Genomic DNA, 27,931 nt, shown 5'->3' with positions numbered 1-27,931 from the left:
ACATATGAATGTGGAGTACACGTATACAGTGTGTGTGTGTGTGTGTGTGTGTGTGTGTGTGTGTGTGTGTGTGTGTGTGTGTGTGTGTGTGTGTGTGTGTGTGTGTGTGTGTGTCTGGGGGCGTTTCAGGGTGGGTCAGGAAGGTCTGGCCCTTAATTCTAAATCAGCCACCTGGTCCCAGATTGGGCCACAGCCTGATTTCACATCCCCTCCTTCATTTGGAAATGAATGGGATTAATCTTAATCCCGTTTATAGACACCCATTGAGATCAATACTAAACTGCATTTAACTTGATTTGTCTGTAATCTATTACAAAGACGCTTACTATTGCATTAATAGTTGTTTCGGAAAGCTACGGCATCATTAATGGCTGTTTTTTTTTGTGTTTTTTTTTACGGTTTAAGCCTTGAACCAGTTTTTGGTTACGAATGCTTTTTAATCCAACTTCAACGCAGACTGACTCAACTGACCTGATTTAAGATGCTGTTTTTTCCCCCGTATTTCCATGCTGTGTTTGTCTTCCCCCATTAATATTTGCATATTAATTTGAATTTTTCACACAACAGGATGATTTGAAGTGTAATCATCACCAGGACGCGCACGTTTATAAATACACACATGCCACGACTAATTGACGGTTAGATTTCTAAATCTCGGGGTGCAGCCTTACTCGTTCAACTCAAAGCAAGATATCTGAGAGACATGTGTAACAACCACCCCCCCACCCCTACCCCCTCCCCCGCCCCGCCCCCCCACGCCCTCCTCCCTTCTTTCCATTTAATTGGTTTCATAAACAGATTATTTTGAAGGAGAGGGGGGCTTAATTGCTAATCAGCGTTTCCATGCAGCTCCTGAAGAGTTGAACAGGATCAAGTGTGTTCTTCTACCACAAAAAGGCCTCAGAGCCTTCAGTACACTGACAGCAGGGGAAGAGAGGAGCGAACAGGGGGAGAAAGAGGTACAAAAAATAGAGGAGGCAGAGGAGAGGAGGATGCAGGAAGGTAGAGAAAGAAGAGAATAAGGACGAAGTAGTAAAGGAGAGGAGAGACAATAAAGAAAGAATCTGAGACACTTCAAACTAATCAAAACTTTAAGACACAGTATAACTGGGGTGATGATGAATGATGATAAAGTACAACTTAATTCATAGAGAAAGATTCTTTGTCAGCTAGTCTTGCAAAGCTGTTTTTGTCATTTAGCCTATTAGCATTAATACTATCACAGTTTTTTACAAAAATGTATAAATAAACACAGCCTAGATATACTCCACTAGGAGGCTGAGTCTTTATCAGTTATCCAATGAGAGCTGGACACGTGAACGGCCAGGATGCTGCAACACAGAAACTTCAAAATAAAAGTGCACAAGAAATGTACACAATTTTAAAACTGCTAATTGTGTTAAAACCTACAAAATCTATGTTAAATGTCTAAAAATTAAAAGAAAAAAAAAACAACTTTAATGTTAAAATCTTCATGCAGGCTTTCGGACATGGAAAATCCAGAAAGTCTGATATAAAGATAATTTAAAACACAAATTTACCTGATCAACTACGAATTTTGATGGAGCTCCTGTTGTTTTCAGAATATAAAAATGCATCCGTATGCATTGAATTGTTATTGCTAAATAATTTCAACCATTTTTTTTTTTTTTTTAAATGTATCCTAACTTGTTTTTCTAAGTAAAAAAATAAATAAATCCTGCTTATGTGTGTGTGATATTTGGTTGTGCAAGAAGATCTTGGACTGTTTACGGTTCACCTGGGCAGTACAGAGTTGTTTTTGTTGTTCTGAATCATGACATTAAGTGTGGTGATGTCATTCCCAGCGGTGCTGAGCGATAGGCTGATTCTGCTGTCCTTCCTGGAGCAGAGCCAAGTGGCTGCAGTCTACCTGAACAAAAAGAACCAGGACTCCCTGGAGACTGGCAGGCGAACAGACAAACTCTCACCCTCTGAAATCAAGGTACAGTGGAGCGCATTGAGGGAGTGTGCATGAGTAACGTGTGTGAGAAAAGAGAGGCACAAAAAAGGAAAAGAAAAGTGCTTAACATGTGGTCCCGTATCACTGTCCAACTTCTGTCTTCATCTGACCTGATGGGTGACATTTCCAAAATGTTTTTATTGGATCAGCTTCACATTCAGTTCGGAGCGTTCTGTGATTGAGATAAACCTGTGAACAAAGGACACCTGGTACAGTTCGGTCACGCGCTCTTTCAGGAAGCGGCATACCATTCAAATGAATGAAGAAAAAAAAAAACACCTATGAAACGATTATTATAAAACCCTTTGAAACTCAGTGTGTTTGAGTGAATGTACAGAAACCTGCTGGGTCCTTGATATGTTATTGACATTCTCCTTATGAGAGCCAGTTAAACAACCAAATCTGGTTTGAAGAGTTGATTAAATAAAGTAGCATTTCTTCAATCAATCAGTTTTCTATTAAAAAATTTCCCCTTGGGGATTAATAAAGTAACTACCTACCTATTAACATTTCTTACTGGTGATCTTTGTAACAACTATTAAAGGCTGCTTGATTTTGGAGAGGATGTTTCTGGTTAGTTTAGCCGTTAACTGGTTAGTTACCCACCAACAGAATATATCTACAGTAGGCAGCCAACTGTCCTCTATTCATTTGGCCTTATACCATCTGCACATAATGAGTATTTCTCCAGGTCCTGTTTCTATCTGCAAGTCTGAATTTGTAAAGGTTCAATACAATCATAATGGAATAAAGCCTTTAACATTCAGGTTGCCTCTTCCTGTTCCTGTCTATTAATCTCTCATGCAGGTGTGTATTGAGCCGAGTCTGATCTGGAGGTGTTTTTTTGTTGGGGTTTTTTTTGTAGGTGTTAGTAATAGGTCTGATTATGTGCGGACCTGTTCTTTCCCACAAAACAAACCTACCCTGTGTCCTCCCTCACTAGCTGGCTAACCGCTAACTCTGGCATTATCACATTACTGCCAGGCCCTTTTGTCGAGGTGTGTGTGTGTGTGTGTGTGTGTGTGTGCGCGCGCATGTCGGTGTGTGTAAAAGCAATCGTTCCTGCCGTGCGTCTGTCTCCAGAAGCACGGTCCTGATAACGCATCCCCCCCCCCCCACACACCACCACCACCACTACTCTATATTGTACCCCCCTCCCCCCCCTCCCCTGCACAAACCCTGTCAATGCATGTGCACCCGCCTGCATGCAACCTGCAACACACACACACACGTGTGCACACACGCACGCTCAACTACCCATCCCCCACAACAAACACTCACGCACACACGCGTACACATCGCCCTGGTCCAGTGGGCTAAGCTGGAGAAGGGAGAGTAGGGGGCGTTGGAGGGGGGAGGACGGGTGGGTTGGGGTGGGGTGGCGCTAAACTAATCCGGCCCACAGAAAGTGGTTTTTGATTATTGCTGACCAGCAAACGCCAGCAGAAGAAAAAAAAAAAAACCGAGAAGAGATGGGTAGGGATGGAGGGATGGAGGGGTAGAGATAGAGTGTGTCATTAACCCAGTGATTTTCTGTCTGGTTTTTTTTGTTGGTTTTTTTTCTTCTTCTTTTCCATTTCTAATCTGTCAGTGATCTCCCCGTTCAGCTGTTTGGGGCAACTCTTTGTTCCCCTTTATCATCAGATGTACTTCCATCATTTCCAGTCATATTTTGTGTCCGAAGCAAATTCCCCCTCCCCAAGGAGGCCGAGGAGGGCAGACATGGACCACTGCATCTCAAATCTGCTCCTCTCATACATTACAGCTTGTCGATATACTAATTTCTGCATGTTCCTGGACTTTGAGACCATTTTTTTTTTTTTTTTTGTACTTAGACATGTTTTTATTAATTCATTTCTAAAGAGGCATCCCTGTGTTCCTGCTTCTGACCATGTGCCTATTTAGTGGGATTTTGATGTTACAACCGAATGCTCCTTTCCTGTCTTTCAAACATTTATTGTGGCACAAACCTCTTATTGATCTATTACAAAAATTCCAATTATCCTACCTTTTTTTTTTTTTTTTTTTTTTTTTTTGATATGGTGTGTGTTTTGTTTCGGGCTTCATTCATTCATTAATTCCAGTATGTTTTATTCCTCTGTTCCCATTTCCCTAAAGCTGTGGTGCATAAAAGCAGCCGTCACCTCTCCTCCCTCTTTTCTTACCCTCCTCTCCGAACCCAAACATTCAGCTTTTCCTTCATTATTACCCTTTATTCTTCTCTCTGTTTCCTGCTTCACCTCTGTCCTCCCTCTATCTGTCAGGTCCTAGCCACTCTTCTGCACCACGACGGAGGTCATTAACGTGTGTGTGTGTGTGTGTGTGTGTGTGTGTGTGTGTGTGTGTGTGTGTGTGTGTGTGTGTGTGTGTGTGTGTGTGCGCGCGCGCATTGTGTTAGTGAGTGTGACTGGAGATAAAGAGTGTATGAAAGGCCTGTATGAATATGGGGCTCTCTCTCTCTCTGTGTGTGTGTGTGTGTGTGTGTGTGGGGGGGGGGGTGTACATGAAAGGCGGGGTCACAGTTTAAGACCTGCAATTTCCTGCTTTAAAAGTCCTTCTGAATCGAGAGTACAGTTTGTTTAATGGTGTGTGTGTGTGTGTGTGTGTGTGTGTGTGTGTGTGTGTGTGTGTGTGTGTGTGTGTGTGTGTGTGTGTGTGTGTGTGTGTGTGTCTAAAAGTGAGTGTTTATATACACTTTTTTTTATATCGGTGCCTTTGCATGTATGTACACGTGTGTTTGTCTACATAAATTCATGTGTGTGTGTGTGTGTGTGTGTGTGTGTGTGTACCCCCCCAAGCGCCACGAGAGCTCATTACTGTGCGTCTCTTTGTTGTGGCCCGTAGAGCGTGGCGGACCTTCCCAAAAATATGCACATCACTAAAACAACAAGCCCGACAGAACAAAACACACACAGACATTAATAATGGAAGATAAAAAAACAACCTTAGACATCAACAAAAACAGGAATGGGGGAAGGACAGCCGAGATATCATGGCCTACAGATGTGGAGGTGTTGGAGCCCTCGGGTTCTGAAAGAGGAGCGTGAAGCCAAAAAGAAGAATCGCTAAGTTGCCCTTCCTCATAAGATATGACTGTATTGCACCATTTTGACTCTCCTCTCCTCGTGTGTGTGTGTGTGTGTGTGTGTGTGTGTGTGTGTGTGTGTGTGTGTGTGTGTGTGTGTGTGTGTGTGTGTGTGTGTGTGTCCAGGTGGTGTGTGTGGAGGTGAGTGGGCGTGGTCGTAGACTCCACAGACACGTGGGTCTCAACCGTCTCCAGGACGCGGCGCTCTGCTGGTGGAACCTGGACGAGCCCGGTGAGGAGCTGTGGCCCTGGACGCCCACAAACACGCACAGGAACAACCTGGTGCTGATCAGCTGCTCACCTGCCGAAGGCCTCAAGGTGCAGACACAACACACACACACACACACACACACACACACACACACACACACACACACACACACACACACACACACACACACACACACACACACACACACACACACACACACAGCTTTCCACGTAATCCTTACATATCAAAAACATAAAAGTTCCTACTTCCTGTGTGGTTTTTCAGAAGGTTTTCTGCTCTTAAAATTTATCACAAGCGCCAAAATAAAAGTACAGCACTCAAAATCTGTTTATCCAAGAGAATAATCGAAGCCACAGTTCTTCTGAAGGCAAATTAAGTTATTGTTTACTTTCATAAAAGTCCTAAGAACATATGCCAGAATGCTGTGCGTTGATTAAAAAAGAGTGTAGAGTACAAACAACATGGTGATGAAAGATGATAAACTGCCAGCATACTGGACTGGATGGAGGACTTTTGCTCATCCAGACAACGCTTCATTGGCTTCAAGAAGCTTTAGGATTTTGTCCTCATGGATTCTGGTGGCGTTACTGCGGGAATATCAGCCAGCAGGGTTCTCGTACGATGCGAGCAAGAGCTGTCTCCTCAGGCACAAATCAAATAATCTTAGTGGATCGACCAATTTACCGAAAATGGTGGATTGTTCACGTCGCTGCTTTTGGGAAGCAAGTTGCTACTCTTAAGTGGCGTAAATCAAGTACTTAAGTGGCTATAAGATGGAGCCTGAGGTCAGCCGGACAGGTGGGTTGGTGCAGTTATAGCACCGATATGTTTTGTACCAGACAATCCTTGTTAAAGGGATGTTAAGGCAAAGCTCTCTTGGTATGTTTTCACCCTTAATATGTGCCGTGACCTCCGAGAGTCCAGCAGCCAAAATGAGTTTTTCTCCCCCGAAGTGTCTGGGAAACACTTGTTTCTTCACACTGAGCTGGACGCCTCTTTAGATACCGCTTCCAAATGGAATGAGATCCCACGGCAGACCTTCATCACACTGCGGGGATTACGTATCTCATCTGGCCTGGGAACACCTTGAGATCTCCCAGGCCTTGGAGGACATGGCTGCTTAGCCTGCTGCTGCAGCCACACAGACCTGGATAAGTGACGGAAAACACACATGGATGGATGGATGTAGAAATTAATTGCTGAAACGTGTTTGGTCCTCGACTTCCCTCATAGCCTTTGTATCTCGTTGGAAGCATCTTGATCCCCAAAGAAAATCAGGTTCCACACCAGAAAGCATTTTTCTGCCCCAACTTCTTATTAAGTTTGGCAAATTTGGGAATTTCAGTTTACAGTCGCACAGGATGCCTTGCTTTAATCGTGGTATTTCTCTTTTTCCTGACTCAACAACATTCCCCGCCTTGTTTTCACCTTCTATCACTTTAAGTAACTGATAATGAGTAATAATGGCTGCTTTTTTGTATGAACTAAATGAAACTGCATCTAATTGATAGCTAAATACGAAAAGGAAAAACTAACGCAATGGGACTGAACAAACAGAAATTCTCAACTTTAAAGTTAAAAAAAAAAAAAAAAAAAAAACTTTCAGTGTTATTTGAAGCCTTAAAGTCAATAACACAAATCAGAACTCAAGCAATTTTTTTTTTTTAGTTTTTTTTTTACACACTCAGACACACAAAAACACACACACACATACCAGACACACAGTGGAAAAAGGCAACAAAGCTGCTGATTCGGGCCGACCAGTGTTGTCGTGGATGGGATTGGGGATGGTGCGTTAGTCACCTCAAGGGTGGTACCTCTGTGTTGCACCTCCATGCATCACCATATGAAATAAGCAGGAGAGTTAAGCTGTGGTACAGCGTGAAGGAGAACGCCTACACTTTCTCACACACACACACACACACACACACACACACACACACACACACACACACACACACACACACACACACACACACACACACACACACACACACACACACACATAGAAAGAGGCTGAAAACACACACACACACACACACGGCCTCTGGCAAAAACCCTACCCGTGACCCCATTCTGTGTCAATGTGGGATTGGCCTCGTGCCGAAAGCAGATGAAAGATCCCAAATTACCGAACCGGGCTTAACTGCACTCCTCGTACCGCGTACCCCGGTAAGCGTATGCAAAACATTCCCCACACCGGAGAGGGAGAGAGAGAAGGGAGAGGATCTGCGAGAGGGAGGAAAGATGAGCGTTACCAATTGCATGCTAGGAAAACAAATTCACACAGAAGAAGAATGAGGGAGGGATTGGAGGTGGGGTGGGGGAGGTGAGGGGAGGCGAGGGGTGGCACACATGAATATTGAAATAATCAAAGCAGATGCAGTTTGCTGCTTCTTTTTTTTTTTCTGCTTCTTGTTTTTTTTTTTTTAACGCTCTCCACATTTATCACACTCCTTCACCTAGTTTATTCTCTCTGCCTCCCCCAACACCCCCCCACACACCCCCACACCCCACCTCCTCCCCCTCTCTCCCTCCCTCCCTCCCTCCCTCCCCTGCATCATCCTCCCTCTCCTCCTTTTCCTTCCTCCTCGCTTCAAGAACATTAAAGTCTCTTCGCGGGGCTGCGGCATCGCGCTCTAATGAAAGCGTTTGTTGTCATTTTTCAGATGCGCGGTGTGAAATTAAGCGAGCAGTTTATGTAAGAGCCGTAGCGGGGAATCAAACGCCGGGCACACATCGGGCGACGCCAGCTACTTCAATCACTTCAAGCTCATATATATGTTCCTTTTGTTCAGTTCGCTATCTGCCGCACTAAGCCAATTTTCTAGCCAGTCTCTCGGCATTTAAAAAAGTCTGATTTTTTTTTTCCCTATGTGGTCTTAATTCGTATGCCCCCCCCTCTCTCCCCTCTCCCATGCTGATAAGTGGAGCTACAGTACGTAAGGGGGTTGGGGGTGTGGTGGTAAGGATAGGAAAACATACACAGTTCGTTTTATGCAGCCGGTTAACATTTTTAATGATCCTTTCCTTCATGCTTCCCTCCTTCACCCCTCCCTCCTCCTTCCCCCCAAACAAACACACATGCATAAGCCATTTCCTGCAATTTAATAATCTTAATGAAAAGGAAATGGCAGATAAATCTGTTTTTTTTTCTCACACTTTAAGCCTCTTCAGCTTTTTGCTTTTTCTGTAGTGTGTTTGTGAGTGTACTTTTTGTTGTTGTTTTGTTGTTTAAACCGTATGACTATCCTGTTATCTGTCACCAAGCAGTAGTTGTTTGATCGGCATTTGTGTGATTTCTGCTGTTTTTTTTTATCATTATTTACTTAAAGCAAGAATAAGAACATATAGCTGCATAGAAATTCAATAATCTAGAGGTTTTCCTCACTTTAAGAACACCACAATTAAGAGTGACCTAAATTCATGTCATAAAATTTGCTTCTAAGAAATAAAAAGCTACAGTCCGAACATGGAGAATTGAAGCATATAGAAGTAGAAGGCACAATTTCAGAGGTGCACTGCAAAATCATTTGTACCATGAAAGGGGGTCGGGTGTGGAATCGAAAGTGCAGAATTATCCTCAAGCTTCACTGCTTTGTAAAAAGTCACACAGGAAGTCCTGCTCGTACAGTCGTGGGTCTCGTGACGTCATTTTCCCCGCAATTATGTCCGGTGGTACCGATTCTTATGACAGTTTAGGTGTGAGGAATATCTTGGCTTGTAAACCCGCTGAGCCTGCACATTTTTCTCACATCAGTACTTCAACTCTAACCCCCTAATTCACATACCTAAAAACTTCCCAGTCCCACCGGGTGCCCCCCCCTTCCCTCCCTCCCTCTCTCTCCCCCGTCCCCTCTCCCCAGCACCCCCTCGACTCTCCTCCAAGTCCCTCCGTCTCTCTCTATCCGTCTCTCCCTGTCTTTCTCTGCTCTGTGAGCTGGAAAATTGGCTTCAAAAGGCCACTGCTGTGAACAAGGGCCAGCCACACAGTTGGGCCCGTCCGCTTTATCTTTCACGCCACGGAGGGGGAAGAAAGGTGCCGGTGAGAGAGAGAGAGGAGAAGAATGGAGAAGAATAGTTTTGACCAGTCACTGAAACCAATAACCAGGAGAAAGCTACTTACTAGAGGTCTCTCTCTCGCTCTCTTCCCGTCTGTCTGTCTCCCTCTCTCCCTGTCTCTGCTCCCTTTGCATCTTCCTCTCTGTGTCTCCACTCCACTCCCTGTCTCTTTATTCTTTTCCATTTCCACTCTTTCTCATCATCTTTTGTGCATATTTCTGTCTGTCTGCATCCCTTTTTTTTTTTTCTTTTTTTTTTTCTGACTCTCTTCTGCACATCCTTCCACCCACTTTTCTCGCTCCCTCTCTCGACTGTATTCATCATTTTACAACTTATGCTCCCAGAAACTGGGGATGCTGCATGGTGCATACTCTGGAGCTTTGTGTTATGACTACACGTGTATGCTGTATTATAGAAGTATTTCCTTTACACCTCTTTTAAAGACTCAGTCAGTTGTTTTAGGATTAAAATTGTGGCAGTTTGTAAAATTGGGATGCAAATTGGTGCTTTTAACAACAAGAAAGGAGTTGGTGTGGCTGTAATATGAAATGAATACCCAGAACAAAGTATTTTTTTAATATTTATACATAACATACTTATTAACCTATGTGGTCAGATTGGTTAGTACAGGTAGCTGAGCATACATGTTTTAGAGATCACACACTCAGCTCCAAGTAAACAGTCCCATCATTTGTCTGTTATTTATTTTTTATTTTTTTAAGATTATACACGAGCACAAATGTTAGCAATTCAGGGAGTTTATGGTGCCTTGAGATTCAAACCCCATAACCCTGCAAGTCCTCAGATTGCTTTAATCTCTTAATCAGCTGTGTTGCCTTCAGGGACATTCTGCTTGCCTTTGCTCGGTCCACATGTAAAAGAAAATGAGGCACAGCATGGCTGTAAAGATGACCCGGAGTCAAAATGTCGCTGCGCTGGCTCTAATAAACATCGTGACTGTAAATATACTTCCTGACTGTGAGAATATGCTCACTTTGTTGGGTGCTTCCTGCACCAAATGTCTATTGCAGCAGTTTGAACCTGTGTGAACTGCATCCATTAAGATTTTGCCCTCAAATTGGACACATGTTGAGGGAAACAAGGGCCGTGATTTTATATCAATGAAGTACAAGTTGAGCTCACTGCACTCATGTCCTGCTCAAAACCAAGACCATGCTAAGTGGTAAAACACTGTTCTGTATGTAAACCTGGCACCTGTCAAAGCCACCAATACAGATTGCTTTATAATTACACTGTAATTCAAATCAAAATGTAGAATAACTGAGATTTAATGATCAAATGGTGGTTGGTACAAATTAGTGTTTAAATTATTTTTAGAGTGATTGATAGACTGATATAAAAGGAGGATGTTCTATAATATTGCAGCTGTAACGGTGTTTAAATATGTTAGGAAGTTATGAAGATATTTAATAAAAGGACATTGAACTTCGCCTGAAAATCTCCTGGAATCCAGGGTGATGTGTAATTAACACTGTGGAATAAACATTGTATGATTAAGAAGTTTCTTATTAAATAATAAGATGTCAATCAAGCTATAAATCATCTCTGTCGTAAACAATATCTTCAAACCTATAAGTAACATCAAGGTGTTGACATTACTTGAGGGACATTACTTACAGAATCGAGCCGTCCTGCAGGGAAATCCATGATATTGATTGCAGCGTTGGTGTGAAAATAACCAAATGTCATTAAATGTGTCCAATTTCGACTGTGAAATTGAGTAAACACTCAATTGTAGTCGAACCGCAGCAGTGAAATGAACTACAGTTGTGGACATGTGTCAAGTGTGATACGAGAAATCGTACTCGAGTTGGATGCGTGTTCATTTTTTCCACATCTTATACAAGGATGCGCGAGAACTATGTGTGTCAAAACTCCTGGTTCTTACAGCTTGAACCAGTCCAGTGCAGTATTTACTTGTTGCCTCTGAACTTTAGCTGACGAGGTCCTCCTCCTTCTTTTCCTCGGAGGGTCAACCTGTCGGGGGACACGGAGCTGAATCAGCTGCACCTCATCCCCGCGATGGTGCCATGGTGGCATGCTGGCACAGCAGCAGCGGGCACAGGCGGGCCGGGCATGGGATGAAAAGCTGAGAGGATGAGATGTGGTTGGTGGGGGTCAGGGTTTGTGGCATAGAAGTAGGTCTTGTGATTCCTGTCGCAGCATTCTGTGGGATGGACTCGACGGACCCTCGCCCGCTATGCTGTTTGCGTGCTGGTTTATTTTAATGCATGTGTCACTTTGTCCCCGCAAGAAATGTAGCTATCCAGAGAACTGCACCCTCCCCAAGGATACGCCACCTTTTACATGAATTGAGCCCCTCTTGCCTGCTGCCTCGAATAAACACACACATTCACACACAGCACCCACCCCCTGGGGAGCAGCAGGAGCTAGCTCTGGGGGATTATAGAGAGGAGGGAAAAAAAGCTTTCAGGAGGACAGTCATCTGCTTCTCTCCTGCTGTAGACCATGGGCAGGCAAAAAAAAAAAAAAAAAAAAAACCTGCCTTCCTCCCTCTAAGTCCCTTTTTGGCAATGCCTGCCAAAAAACTGGTCCGAGCAGCTTTGCGAAAGGAAAGGAAGGCAGGCAAGCAGCCGATCCCTCTTTCTGTCTACACGGCGAAAAGAAATGGGCTCATTTAGCCAAAGCTGCCACGGTCAATGCAGGGCTCTGATAGAGGCTTTGGTAAGGTGAAATCCCTCCTAAAAAGCTCTGTTAGTGACTCTGGAGCTGTCGGACTGCTGTTTAGTACAGGCTGTTGTCTCCTGTCATCCACCTACTGTTCCCGGCTCCTTGTGGGTGTTTTATCGACAGTGCCACCCGTGACTCGGCCTACCTCCTTCAATGTCAATGCATGTTTGCTTGGCGGGGTCATTGTTCCCACTCCCACCGACTGATTGTGGGCAAGAAGTGAATAATCTACATTCTGGATGTGACCATTGGTCAAATAAATCCAAGGTCTCTTCACATATCTTTTTGTTTCTTGTCATGTCTGGTGTCGAGCTCTTGGCTCCTCAAGCAGGTAAACAGAGGAGGTTGTTTATCACCGGGTGCCAAGCCGGGGCATGCTCAGGGAGAAGACGTGGCTGACCTTGAGTTAAAATGGAGCTCTTATCATTTAGCGTCTTGATTGACAGCCGGGTGTTTATGAGCAACGTGGAAGGCTCTATTTCTTCCATCTCCGAGTGGTTTGTGGCTGCCGCCACGGTATGACTCATTTCTCTCTCTCTGTCTTTCTCTCACGCATTCCCTCTCGCTCTTTTGTCTCCCTCCTTCTTTCGTTGAGAAACAGGGTAGTTCATTAACTGTACTGGCACACAAAGTGAAAGAACATGTTAAAACAACAACTAAAATGACCAGATCTGGTTGTATTGGTTACACCGTGTTGCGCAGCACTTGAAACTTAACTACTAGGTGATAAAGGCTGAATCCACCCTCATGCACAAATCTGGTCTCTCGGGGCCCAAAGATATACGCCGACAAAAAAAATAATAACAGAGCAGTCAAAGCATCTAATTCTATACACGGATTTTGTCTAAGCTTCGTAGACTTGTAGTGAAGTGAGTGGTATTAAAGAAAGTATTTTTTCCAACTTTACAATTGATGTTTACAGTCAATTTACAGTGAAAACAGATTTACTCTACGAAGAGGCCTCAAAATCTTGTTTAGTCATGTAAAGTCAGTTTATTTATGAAGCTTATTTCAACACAACATACTTCAACCACACAATTTCAGACAGAATTAAAAGAAATTACACCATCAAAACAAGCCTTTTAGCATTGAAACATGTTAATATTAGTGAGGTAGAGATGGGAATGATATTTGTTTTTCCAGTTCTTCGTCATTAAACAAAGTATTAGACAAAGTGAAATTTCAACCTGATGATTGGCCCATTTAAAAGAAATGTCAGAGAAATCAGCAAAGTTTCTATATTTCATTCTGAAGGGGCTTGAATGTTTTTTCAAAATTTTATCGTAGTTCACTCAATGGCTGTTGAGATGTTTCAGTCAAAAACTAATCATGGCAAAGGGGAAACGTCAGAGGATCTTGAAAGTCACAGAGTTGTTCTTCCTCTGGGTGCCTTGGATATCTATACCAAATTTAAAGGCTCTATATCTCATACTTGTTGGGATATTTCAGTCTGAACCATGGGTGGTAGTCTTACAGTGATGTAGAATCATCACATCACAGAAGATCACTTTTAACATCCTCGGTGTGAATCTTCTGCCAACTTAAGAAAAGAAAACAGTTTATGTTGACGGTGGATCAGATTTCCTGGGAAGCGGTTCAGGTGTGCACGAGTTGACCGAACTGAATTCCCTTTTTCTCCCTCAGGTCCTCACCTCTGTCCGGACTGAAGGAAATCCCCTGGACTGCCGCTTCAGCCTGCTCCAGCCCTACCAGGTGCTAACAGTGGAGTCACCTGCGGGGCCGCCGGGATCCAGAGAGGGGTCCTGGGCCGACAGCTGCGTGTACGAATGTGCACGAGGGCGCCCGCACCGCCTGTCCGTCACCCGCATCCCGCTGACGTCCCATCCCGTCTCCTGCTCTCGACACCCCTCTGAGGCCACGCTCCTCCTGGGCTTAAGTGACTCCTCCTTAGTCCTTTACGATCAGCGACGGGGGGTCTCTCTGCTGGCCTCCTGCCCCGTTCCCCCCACATTGCTCGCCTGGCACCCTGCTGGGGCCGTTGTCATGGTAGGGGGAGGACAGGAGGAGCTGATGTGCTTTGATGTGGGCCTGGCACCTGTAAGCATGGCACTGGTGGCGGAGGAGGAGGCTTCAGCTGCCACGTTAAGACTACCTCAGCACCTGCGCTGCTCCGGAGGCCTGGCAGGGCTGCAGTGGGGGACCGGCGTCAATGGCGGTCCAGAGGGGACAGATGTGCTGACACTGGTCTTTCATGGGGGGCCGCTAGCGGCCTTGAGATTCAGACTGGGTAGGTAAATTAAGATTCAAAAACGCTCTACATGTCTGTGCTTGTAGAAAACGTTGGAATATTTGTCAAAAAACAAAACAAAAGAAAAACGCCCAAAACAAGTTCTCCAGTCGTTGTTTTATCTTGTCCAACCAACAGTTCAAAACCCAACATGTTCAATTTGACATAAAACTTAAAGCAGATTTTATAAGCTGGAAGCAAATGTCTGGTGTCATATATCGATTATCGACTACTTGATGAAATACTAGAAGTAGCTCCGCCCACCTTTAAACACCACAACCTTGTATAGAAATAAACATCCTCTGTACTAATTATCCTCCCATTTCTATAGACTTAACATTACATGCAATGCTTCATCGAAATGCTAAGTAGAAAATAATTTACAGTCCTTCCACAGCATCCCAATCACCTCCTCCTAATGAAGGTGCTCTCCTCCCTTCGGAGGCTCTGCCCCCGTTTTGGATCTGACACGGTGTGAATACGGCTGCCGACCGGGTCGTCCTGGTACCTCTTCACCGCTCAGGGAAGTTAATTTGTTGACGGGCGGGAAGGTTAGCAGGAGTCACGCTCTCAGAGGTCATTCAATAATCGCCCCGGGGCACGAGCCCCCCAGGTGCATTCTGGGATGCATTTTTCCGATAAATCGTTTACAGTGGCTGCGCAGTCCCTCGGGGCCCCCAGATAAAGTTTGCCAATCAAAATTTTTTCCGAAGCAGCCACCTCACCCTCCAAAACAGACGAGCATACACACACTCATACAGTCGCACACACACACACACACACACACACACACACACACACACACACACACACACACACACACACACACACACACACACACACACACACACACACACGTTCAGCATCTTTAATTGTGACTTTGGAAAGAAGATGTGACAGTGGCACGCAGCTCTCTGCTGAAGTTTGAAAGCAGGCATGTGGGGGTGGAGGGAGGAAGGTGGAGGATGTGTTTGTGTGTTTGTGTGTGTGTGTGTGTCGGGCTGCGTTTGCCTGTGTGCAGAGGGAAAGGGGAGGGTGTCTTCCAACAATAGCTTCCACTCCTCTGATCGTCTGCCAAGGTTTTTGATGAAGAAAGTCACTGCACGTCTTTTCTCCATGATAATTCCCCCCCCCCCACACACACACTATTTCTGTGCTTGTCTGCGCACGCACACACACACACACACACACACACACACACACACACACACACACACACACACACACACACACACACACACACACACACACACACACACACACACACACGCGCGCGCTCCGACTCATTTTGTTTGTTTGCTTGCGCTCCTTCTCTGTATTGACTTGTTTCATAAGGCCCGCTACATGACAGAAGGACTGACTCGGGAGGCGGTGAGGAAGAAAGACTTGGCCGAGCTCCAAGTTCTCTTGTTTTTTTTTTTCCATAGGAGGCAGCCCTCCCTGGTGCCCCTCCACCCTCCTCCTCCTCCCCCCCCAACCCCCTGCCTGTGCCGAGTTATCTCATCTGGGCACACGTTGGCCGCGGCTGGGCCGGCACCGGTGCAGGCTGTGGAGGGGCAGACCGGGGAACGTGCTGCACGACACGCAGCGAAAACAGTCATTTTTTTTATTGAAGCGACGGGAGTGTGGGGAAATACTACTGATGTTTAAAGGACAATTATGTAACTGGGTGTTCAGCTAGTTTTGAAGAAGCAGAGAGAGCTGGAAAGGATGCATCTTTATTTTATGTATTCAGCAGGGATCAAGGTAACATAAAAATGGTTGAATGGTTTCAAACTGTCGTTTGATTAGTTCAGCTTCTATTTGTTATCAAAATTAGTGAGCAGACAGCCCTAAGTTTTAAGCTGATTTATGGTCAGTCTGAGCTGCATGTCTGATGGCAGGCCCCCCACCGTGCCAGCATTTGATAGGAAGTGCCTGTGTCCACCATTATCAGTAACTTTCAACATGTCACGCTGTGATTGGCCACCTGTGCAGAGGTGAGAGATGAATCAGCCATTGTACATCTCATTTTTCCCTTTTTTCCATCTCATTTGTGACTCAAAATTGTTTCCACCTGTACAACCAAAGGCAACGTTATAAATATGTCCCCGGAGAGACGGGCTGAATGTGTCCACCATCATCCAGGTTTTAAATAATACTGAGTCGCCCTCTCTCTGCCGTCCAGTGTTGCGGTTCTTTCAGATCAACGACGATCTTTTTCAGAGACCATAACTTGGCCCTTTGACATTTGAAATTTGTCCTTTCTGTTTGCGCAAAATTTGTATATTATTTACTGAATGATTGTCCTCAAAAAAACAGTTTCAAAGCTTAATCTTTTTCAATTTTAACATAATTTACACCTTAGCTTTAGTCATGACAATCCTCTGGCTTGAGTTTGTCGAGTGCTTGTTCTTCGTCAGCGTTTGTTCTCCTGCTCCGCGTGTTGCTTTGTTTACGACACGGTGACGCTGAACTCCGGAAGTTTGCGTAGACAGGTGTGGGAAGGAGCCGACTTGTCGTTTGCCATCCCAATGATGCATTATCTCCCTGCAGAGTCGGCTTAGAGCGGACGTCAACGCCCGACTCAAGGACCCCTACACACACACGCACGCACGCACACACACACACACACACACACGTGCGGCGCCCGACAAACACACACAAGCCGCTCAGCCGATGTATTAGCCACATTAGCCCACTCTTTAGGGGATTTGGGGGTTTGCTAATTGCCAGCTTGTCATTTTAATTGCTCGTACCACCCCCACCCACCCACGCGCACACACACACACACACACACACACACACACACACACACACACACACACACACACACACACACACACACACACACACACACACACACACACACACAACTTCTTTAATTAATTAGACAAGAGTCGGTGGCGTCTTTGCCTGCTTGCAGCCTGGCCTGTTGACAGTACCGCTGTCGCTGATCACACACGCTGTCCGCTAGTCATGCCCAAATTTTGGCGAGTAAATATTTAAACTTTTATTTGTTATATACGTGTGGCACTTTCAAAATTCAAGCCTGTCTTTGCAGGGAAGTAAAAAATAGAGCCAGACCAGTTTCATTTAAGACATATAAGATTTACGGCAACAAACATTTTGAGTTGGTCGGTTGGTCTCTCGGCTCCTCTGAGACACCGTCAGCCCTTCCCAACGCAAGCCAGGGATTCGTCCATCTGTTATGCTATGTACCGTCATGATCAAGTCACAATGGGCCATAATTACCCCTGGCATTCAACACCTTCACTTCCCTCTCTGTAAACGTACAAACACACGCATGCCCTTCAGCCCTTTTTCCATTCAGAACGAGACACCTCTACTAGCGGGAAGGGCACAAAACACCTTCCTTCCATTATTCAGCAGAGTCCTAATCTGCTCACCTGCACACGCAAAAACAAAAGCATAATCAGTCACCTCTGGTCACCTTCTTGTCTTCGGGCAAAGTTAAAGATCACAGAACGTAGTCAGCCTTCGCCGCGCTAACGACGGCGGCTACACAGTCGGGATGTTTTTCAGTGCAGCTCCTCATGTGGCCTCATCCGCACGTTTTGATAATATTTTCAGCAAATGATCTGAACATGAGAAAGCACACAGTCTGCTCAGTGTTTTGCTGACGTACTGTATGTCAGCAGATGTTGATGGAGAACCTGATACTGACCAGGCATTGAGCAGACTCGCCGGCTAATTGATTGACAAGTCAATGTCAGTCTAACTAATCTAGTGCTGCTTGAGAGTTTAAACTGATCCACTAGACGCTCACTTAACTTCAGTAAGTGCTCCAGGTTATTCTGCGCGGTCGATGAATCACCGCCGCTGCTCAGTAAAGCTTTGACAGACTTTTCTTCTTAATTTTTTTTTTTAAACAAAGAAAAGAAAGAAAATATCAGATGTTGTTTCAACACGTCGTAGGTGTACTTTGATATCACTGCTGTAACCTCGACCCCAGTATGACAAAAAATAGAAAGGCATGAAAATACAATAACAGCTCAAAATATCAATTGAGCTAAATTGTCCAATTGTACAGTAAAGTATTACGAAAATAACAAACAATAAATGAAATGCATTTGAAAGAGAAGATCTTATATGGTTGGAAGGTCAAGATCTTTTTTCTTTTGGTGATGGTAGTCAGGATAAAATAGAAAATGCACTTTGTATTAATGATTCATTTATTTAATTTCATAGACAAACATCAGGTAATAAGACCAGATAGGAGGGCTTCATATATAAAGTTTATGTTACCGTACATTTGTTCAACATTCTTGGAGATCCTGTTGTGTTCAAACCTTGATTTTGTTATTTTTAATGTAGCTTTTCTCTTTTTATTTGCATCATTTATTTTGAAATTATTAATATCCTCTCCACTAAACTCTGTGTCACTATGGCAGGTGCTCTCACGGGGGGGCAGATGGGTGCCGGGGAGCTGCTGCGGCAGAGACTGCGGTGCGGTCAGGTGCGGGAGGCGCTGGGCATCCTGGAGGCCATGGACTGGAGCACCACGGGGGACGAGTGCTACCGAGGCCTGACCTCCGTCACCGACCACCTGCTGAGGCTGCAGCTGAACGCCGAGAGAGAGGGTGCGTCTGTGGGTCTCGCGCTCCAGGTTGTGGACGGGTTTTAGATCTGCTGTGGGACGTACAAGTTCCGTTTGATAATTACGGATATTTGCCCTTCAAAATGATTTGTAACGGCCTGAAGGTTTGTAGTTTTGTGACCTAAGCGGCCTTTAATTTTCTGTGACCTTTTTTTGCTTCCTAATATGCAGAAAAGCAACATATTTAACTGTGCTAGTTATATTTTCTTTAAAAATACAAACAGAAAACACGCTTGTTGACTTAAAACCCTAATGAATGCCATTTATATTTTATAATTTTGTTGTTTGTGTTTCTGTAGCCCAGCTAGAAGCAGCTCTGGGTGTGTTTTACGCTCCGCCCGCCCCTCTCTCTGACACGGTGATACTGGAGTACAGGGAGCCGGTCAGCAAGTACGCCCGGCGCTTTTTTCACCACCTCCTCAGGTAACACCACCCCGTGTCGCTGTGCTCTTAATTTGATGCACTCGGGGAGAAATTTACTTTGTGCGTGCCCTCAAACGGGGGGGGGGGGGGGGGAGATCAAGGTCAGCTTTTTTTGGAGCACGGGTGAAATTAAAACACATCTTAATAGTAAAAGCACGTTCCTCTATCATGCTGCAGTGCCCTTGAGCAAGACAACCCAGGTGTACGCATGTGTTTTCACACGCTTGCGAAAAATGGTTAAATGCAGCAGCCAAATTCATGAGTGTTCCTGTTGTAACAAATAAAAACGATTCTTCCTCTTCTACAATATAAAACTAACAAAAGGACTTGATTGAAAGCTGCCTGTGGTCATATTGAGTCTCCATACGCACACTTGCACACTATTTTTAAGGCATTACTGGAACATTTTGTTCAGTTCATCAACAGAGGGTGGAGAATCAGAAAAAGACGCAGTGTCCAAAAAAACCCGTCTTTCAGAGAATGACATCCATTGAAGAAACAATTTAGCGCTGCTTATTTGCTGCTCACTATTGCTATTTTAAAAAATGCTAAAAAGGAAATGGCTTTTGAATTTTTGTCGCATACACGCGTGCACGTGCACACACACACGCACACACACACACACTGACACAGCTTTGAGTCATTCATAAGGCGAAGCACCACACATGCACCTGTTTAGACTGTTGTTTCATTTTCCCTTCTGCCATGAGAGCCTTTTGAAACGCTTGTTTGACTGAAATAGACCCTGTTGTTCCCACACACTGCTGCTCACCGCTCTCCATCCTGCAATTACCTCCCGGTCCCTCACTCCCTCTCTCTCCCTCTCCCTCTCTCCCTCCCTCTCCCTCTGTTTCTCTGTGTTTCTTTTTCCTCCTCTGTAGCAGAGCTGGAGCGTTGTTTGGCATCCCTCCTCCTCTCCTCTCTTATCACCTACCTGCATTCTTTTTCTCTCCATCAACATCAAATGAAGGAAGCCTCCCCACCTCCTACCCGCTTCCTCCCCGCACCTCCTCTCTCCGCCTGTGTTTGTTTGTTTCATGTTGGCTGTAGACGGGGAAAGTTGAGGTGTTTTGCACTGGGAGATACAGCTCTCTCTCCCAGCTTTAATTCTGGATAATAGGAAAAGGGCTCGCTATTCTCAGTTCAATTATTGACAATGTTGTACGCAGAGGTGTACGTGCATGTCTGTGGTTCGAGGTATGTGTCTGCAGACCAAAGCAAGCAGGAAATATTTACTTCAGACTTGTTTTAATTTGTACAGACTTATAAAGCATGTATTTTTAGACTGTTGATTGTTTCGCTTTCTTTGGTTAGTTTTGTCGTCTTTCCTCCTTATTGACTGCTTTTATTTTCTCTGCAGGCACCAACGTTTTGAGAAGGCCTTCCTCCTCGCTGTAGATTTAGAAGCCAGAGATTTATTCATGGTGAGTAGAAAGAAATTTCATTTTAAATGCTGTGACAAACAGGTTGTTGGCATTGCAACAAAATCTGGTATTTTTAAGTCAGTCCATCCACAGTCTTGTGAACACAAATTAGCAGCTGATATGATGAAATTATGGTGCAAGACCAAACAGTGAAATAGGAGAAGAACAAACGCATTATGTTTTGTCATAAATGTAAAAGGTTCAGAAAGTACAACTTAATTTTAACACGGTTTTGAGCTTTTGATTTAATTTTAAGTGGATAAAATTTATATTTTTCTACCATCATGCAACACAACCAACACTAAATGAAAGAGTTCAGTTTTAAATTTTTAATTAATTGAAAAAATGTCTGAATACATGTTTTCACCTTGTCATTATGGGTTATTGAGTGTAGCTGGATGGACAAAAATGGCAATTTTATTAATCTAATATTAAATCTACAACTGTGTGCGCAAATCGTGAAGGCATCGGCTGCAAACATGAATCACAAACAAACAACATATACGTACAGAATCTCCAATAATCCGAGCAGGTGACCACAGACAGGTGAGGGAGGGGAGATATAGAAACGTCTCTGATTGGCTGGAGTACTAATTCAGCCAATCCACACATTTAATGGAGGCCTGCAAGTATGAACACTGTATAGGTTCTGAGAGAGGTTCTGCAGAGTGTGTTTCTGAATTAAATCATATTTTTTGGCATGTTTGCCTTCATTGTAGAGCTTTGCAGTGAGAATACACATGGAAACGTAGAAGGAAAGGGGAATGTCGCAGTTATATTGTTTGCCATTTAACTACTGAAGGCTCCTGGAATTACACCTTTTTTTTTTTCCAGCTGACTCCTGAGATCCTATTAGGACTGTTTAATATCATGTAACAGGTCTTACAAGATTTTTCCAACATCTGGTGATGTTTTTTTTTAGAGTGAGGTCACCCAGATTTGATCTCTCTCCGGACTCCAGGTGGATTTGTCACCTTTTAAAGTGTCTTCACCCGACGTGCACGGCGTCCCTCTAAGTCAGGCTTAAAATTTGGTCAATTTGAGAAGCTTCCAGAAACTCCCTAAAAGTTTATAACTCTTCAACCAAAATGTTATAATACAATAGTTAGAGGTTATAAAAAAAAAAAAAAAAAAAAAATTAAAAAAAAATTTCACTACTTCTACGCACAAATACCTTCATCTTTTTTAATTGAAGACTTTTCAAAAACCTTTATGGACAACGGTCGTGATTGACATCAGCTCTTTTAACTAGACAGTTTGTCTCTACATAATATATACAAATAAAGTTACTTAAATAAATGTTGAGTGTATGAATCGATGAACAGTTGGACTCCAGAGAGTCGGGCATCACCGGAAGTATTATGTCAGTGTAGCTGCAAGCTTCTCTTTTGCTATACAACCTATTGTAATTGTTCATTCACTGTTGTACCCTTGTTACTTTCATTTGCACATGACTTATAACCCACACAAGTGTGTGTGTGTGTGTGTGTGTGTGTGTGTGTGTGTGTGTGTGTGTGTGTGTGTGTGTGTGTGTGTGTGTGTGTGTGTGTGTGTGTGTGTGTGTGTGTGTGTGTGTGTGTGAGAGAGCAGGTGTGATCTCAGTATGGGCCCCTATCTTTTCACAACCGTCCAGGGCCTCGCCTCGGCCTTTTCCTCTCCTCTCATCTTCCCTCTGACTCGCTCTTTCTTCCACTCTCCACTGAAATGCTCCTCCATGTGTCTGACCCCCTTTTTCATGGGGCCCCCTTTGCTCCATGCTTCACCAACACCCTAGACATTAATACAGACCCCCTCTCACACACACACACACACACACACACACACACACACACACACACACACACACACACACACACACACACACACACACACACACACACACACACACACACACGCACACACTCTCCTCTTGGTCCCTCAATCACACTGATAGCACTGGTTCCAATTCCCTCCCCACTAAGTAGTGCTGCTGGGAAGCCGAATTGAAAAGGTGGAGTCGAGCCTGTGAACCTTGAAAGAGTGCAAAGGAAAGAGGGGGAGTGGAGAGGAGGAGAGGAGAGGAGAAGAGGGGGTCGGCGGGTATGGATGAAAAGCTATATGACAAATGCAAAAGACATAACAACATTAAGGTTGTGGTGAGGGGGAAAAAAAAGGACCTGCTTTGTCATTTTGGAAGTGTCGAGAGATGAGTAAGGAGAAATCATTTATCTGGATGTTTCTCAGCGACTTCGATGAGCCGAGTCAGACACATCAGTACAAATCAGCTCGGGCGAAACATTTGAGACGTAAAAACGTACCAACTTCAGCGACTACTCCCGTAGAGCTACATGGATATTCATACTTCTTTCCGGGCCTCAGTCATAACCTTTGAGTACACACAAACTCTTTTCAGAAAAACTCATGAAAAGAATGAAATATCAGGAAAAAGCTCGTCAAATCGTGCCGAGGTGTCGACCATGAAATAAGAAATGGGAATTTAAACTATAAAACCAAAACTATTTCAGTAAAATTACTTATTTAACACCTTCAGTGTGACGTTCACTGTCATGATGTAAAACAAACCACCATTTTGGCCACAAAATAACTAAAGTAGCTTCGCTCACGGAGAGGATTCGGTTCACTGCAACATACAGATCGTGAACTTGACGCCAGGCCGCGTGAAGCCGGCGTGATGTCGACCACTTGCGGCGCGTCACCGTCCGCTGGCTCTCAGTACCGCACGACCGAAAACTACCAAACCTCTCCAATTATGGAGCCAGGTCACTCGTCTGTTTCAGTTGTTTGGTGAGCTGCAGTGTGAACACGAGTTCCTGTCCTGTGGTCCCAATGCCACACCTGACCGCACACACATCTTTACAAACTCTTCCCACACCTAAAAATATCATTATTACGCTTTAGAGACAAATATTTAGGACTTAAAAAGCAGCGGTCTGCAGAAATGTCATGGATCAGACACATTTGATTTTTACAAACAAATCTAAGAGACAGAATTATAAAACTTTTGTGCAGGAATCTCCACATCATTCCCACTGAATGAAACAGATAATTGTGAATCCTTGTCATCCTCGATCTGTAACAAAGTTAATGCTTGATCACAATGAGCTTTTTCAAGCACTTTTTTTGTTTCTTTTTGCCTCAGCGACCAAGAGAGCAGCGACTCATCGTCTGAAAAGAGCGAAAGACGGGAAAAGAAAAAGGAGGACATTGACATTTCACCCCTCCGCTCTGTCCTTCGCTCTAATTAGGTCGTGTTGTTTCTTTAACCTGCAGGTCGGCCGATTGAGTCGAGGCGGAGGGGGTTAATGAGGGCAACCCCCGCCTTCACGCAACTCTTTTTTAACTTCGAAAGTTGCCCAAAGAACTCAATAACGCACCATCGGCTTGATCAAATTCACACACACACACACACACACACACACACACACACACACACACACACACACACACACACACACACACACACACACACACACACACACACACACACACACACACACACACACACACACACACACAGATAACACACCCTTACCTCTTGTAGAAATGCTCGGCATGATACACCTCCCCCTCCCCACCACCTCTATCACCAGACCCCTACCCCCTCTGGCCCCCATTGTTTTCTAGCCAACAATAGAGGCCCTCCAAGCCTTTTTCTTTTCTAAAAAAGAAACCCTTTGTTAAAATGAAACACTTTAGTGTCAGGCTAAATCAGGGAGGAGGAGGACTTGGTGGCAGGGGTGAACGGGGGGGGGGGGTTGGCATAGGTGGAGGTTTGGGGGGGGGGTGAGAGAGGGAGGGTGTGTGAAGAGTTAGTAGTAGGGGGTTACTGACTCGTTAGCATTTAACTTTTTGTTTCTTTCATAATTGCCGCTGGTCTGTAGCTCCCTAATTAGCCTTTGATAATGAGTTGATAATGTAACCAATTAGGTCATTTGTCAGCCAAGTCAAGCCGAAGACGTTTTTTTTTTTTTTTTTTTTCTTTCACCACCTCCCTTCCCTTCTTTTTTTCCCCCTCTTCTTCCTGGGTGTTTGGCTCTTGATGTAGCTTGTTAATTAAATCAAATGGTGTGATAGCCGAATCTGATGCCGCCTCTTTTGTTCCCCGCCGAGGGCTTGTACTGTTTCTTGTCAGATACGCGAGCAGTAAGGCAAAGCGCCGCGTGTTGGGTTCGTCCCGTATCTTCCTCTTCTATCGCGACGCCAGGCTCGCTGGTGCTGGAGGAGGAGGAGGAGGAGGAGGTGGTATTGCACGTCTTTTGGCAATAAGCTCATTGTTGTCGCTCAGATGAGTAATTAGCGCTATTAAAACGTTAAGTCCTTAACACCTATCTGATAGAAGTCAAACACGAGATAACAGGTGTGTCAGAAAACAAGCGCGAAACAAACGCGCTCACGTCCAGGGATTAATTCGCGTAGATTATTTTTTTTGAAGTATTTTCATGTTGGTATACTTGTTCCTACTCTGTCCAGTCTAGTTGTGTGCATTTGATTGCCATTGTAGTTGTATTTAGTTTGAATTTGTAGGACCGATTGCTGTTGGTTTGTTTCTATTCTTCCTGAGAATGACTACGTGCAGATGTAACGACACACGAGTCTGCTTCAAAAGTAATCATCAGGACATCATGCCAGTCCCTCCGAATCGCAGATCAAAAGGCTGCGCCACCTACTCATTCATTATTCCCTCCATACTGAGACTACATTTATTTATAAATGATCATCATTTTGAGCTGCTGTTTACAGACCTATCAGAGGCCATTTCCAGAAATTCATCCCATCAAAATGGACGCATTCAAACGTTATTCCCGATTAAATAACCTGCATGAAGAAATTTACCTTTTATTTTAAAACTACACTATAAACAAATAATGGAAAACACAGTGTATGCTGTATAAAATTGTCCATGTTCACTCGCTTGTTTGGCTAAAAAAATATCCATAAAAATAAAGTTTGCAAAAGGTAGCCAATAAATATAAATAGACATATTAGGTAATAAGAGTATTATGTTGCAGAATTAGACCTAATAGATAAGTTTGCAGTACAGCCACAATATGTCTTTCTTTTTTTTTTTTTAAAAGGGGAACCTTTGATGCCGCCATATCACTTGTTTTTTTTATTACTCTCGACACCAAATGCAACAAGTTGTTTCCCATTCTTTGGAAAATATTGAAGGGTGTTGGAAATAAATCGGCAGACAACAAAGTCCCAAATAATAATCCGAAAATAGCTCTAGGAATGCACTGAAAATTACACATTAATGAATTAAACTTCCCCATAGCGCTTAGATCATTTAGATGGCTCCTAATCATAAGGTGCTGAGTTCATATTTGTCTCATAAACATCTGTGTGCACTAAAAACAGAGACTTGCTCTCCATCGATCCTGTTTGACAGGAATCCACAGCCGACACGTCATCAAACACGCAGACCGTCTGTTAATGTGCTGTAAGCGCTGCTGTGTGCCAGTGAACCTAATCCCTCATTTATTTGGAGGTAACCCAAATATCAGTCAATATCGGGCTCTGAGCGTCCGCCGCCGCCCTCTACCCCCCCCCCCCCCCCCCCAAAAAAAAAAAAACGGCCCACTGAAACGCCCCTCTTTATCAGCGCGGTTAGCTGGCTCGCTGCAACCCCTAAAGCTCTTATATAAATAAGATTAGTGTCGCGTTTGAGCGTCGGGGAATAAGAGGTGTAATATCTGATGGTTTTATATGCAGTATTATTGTTATCCCTTCTTAGTCGGGTTGATACTCCTCTCTCTCTCTCTCTTTCTCTCTCTCTCATATTTCACATTTGTTCAGTCATATATTCTTTCTCTGAGTCTCTTTCTCCAGATTCAGACAGCATTATGAGGAGCTAAGCTGGAATAAAGCGCCCCAGCATCAAATGTTCGTATTGTTCTGTTCTGTCTTACAATATCTCGCTCTCTCTCTCTCTCTCTCTCTCTCCTCCTTCGTTGTGAATGTTTGTCTTTTATGTCTTGTTCACCGTCTCTCCTGCTCTCACTAACTCACCTCACTGTCGTGTCACTGCTCTGCCTCCTCTCCTCCTCGCCTGTTTAATCTTGCGCTGCTCTGTTTGTTATCAATTAAGAAGCCTCACTCATATCTAATTGAGGGGCCATGTCCTCGTTCACAGGGGCTGTATTAGCCACCTCGGTCCTGGGAGCCGATTTAGGTTCTTTTGAGGCCATTTTGTTGTCGGCCATTTTCACATTTCCTCCTAACTCTTCTCCACAGAGGGCAGGCACCACACTACAATTACCCAATCTGTTCCCATTCATACTCCTCAATTTCAGCACCTCTTTCTCCCTCATTCTCCTTTACCCTCCCTCTCTGTCCGCCTCAATCCCCCTCTGCTCCCCTCCTCTTTTGGAAACCAGTACCCCCCCCCTCTCTTTTTCCTCTGGGGGTACAAAAGCTGGGTAACAATATGGTAGTATTAGGGCCGGGTGCAGGCTCAGCTGGGGGCTGGCTTTAGCCAGCTGAGGGTTATCCATGGCGAGCCCTGAGTCACGGCAGTGATGTCCTGTGATGTCGCTGAGGCGGAAGATTTTCCTTAACACGCTATACCCTTTGATGGGCCCTGAGGCCCCTGCACTCAGCCCGGGGAAACCCTGCGACCCTGAGTCGCCCCTCGTTGGGTGCCGGGGCGAGGGTTTGATTCACTGTCGGTATAATCAAGACAGACGTGCTGCAGAAATTCAGCAATTCTTTCAACATGTGCTTTTAATTTTATCACGTTTATATATCTGTTATTCATAATATGCATGTTTGGTCCTCTCAGCACCTTCCTGGTCTCTCTGAGCTCCACTGCAGCAACACGGTGACTTATGTTGATGTTGAAGGATTCAAAAGACCATTTTATACCAACGGTGTGAGAACAAACCAGAACCTTAACCTTAACCATTAAGACAGACATGTTTAAGTATTGAGGGACATTGATCCTGTTTAGTCCTGATTTTGTCCTAAAATTATACAGAATAACGTTTCCTTCCAGGACATGCTCTTTTTAGTTTTAAATCAACCTTAAAGAACTGAGCTGTCCCTTGTTTGTAAAACACATACCGACTGTATTTTGTATTTAGACTTCACACTAATAGATGTAGTATTCTGTTTTTGCTGTTTATTTCAAAGAAAACACATTCAATTCACGTCCCTGAAAGCTCA

At 44.3% G+C, this 27,931-nt stretch overlaps 1 protein-coding gene across 2 annotated transcripts in view; it reads left to right on the top strand.

The window, feature by feature from the left end:
• The window catches only part of wdpcp (WD repeat containing planar cell polarity effector), a 74,702-nt gene that overhangs the window by 33,027 nt on the left and 13,744 nt on the right, over window positions 1–27,931 (top strand). For both annotated transcript variants that reach the window (XM_069721312.1, XM_069721311.1), the window contains 6 exons: window positions 1,827–1,963; window positions 5,193–5,384; window positions 13,717–14,320; window positions 18,715–18,903; window positions 19,220–19,343; window positions 20,704–20,767. In XM_069721312.1, coding sequence (XP_069577413.1) covers window positions 1,827–1,963; window positions 5,193–5,384; window positions 13,717–14,320; window positions 18,715–18,903; window positions 19,220–19,343; window positions 20,704–20,767 — 1,310 coding nt within the window. The remainder of the gene's footprint in view (window positions 1–1,826; window positions 1,964–5,192; window positions 5,385–13,716; window positions 14,321–18,714; window positions 18,904–19,219; window positions 19,344–20,703; window positions 20,768–27,931) is intronic.

This window comes from Brachyistius frenatus, unplaced genomic scaffold, assembly GCF_029030835.1.
Source record: "Brachyistius frenatus isolate BFR_SWC_R1_liver_20210118 unplaced genomic scaffold, ASM2903083v1 Contig_260, whole genome shotgun sequence".
NCBI classification, from domain to species: Eukaryota; Metazoa; Chordata; class Actinopteri; family Embiotocidae; genus Brachyistius; species Brachyistius frenatus.
This window is presented reverse-complemented; position numbering and strand designations above follow the sequence as displayed.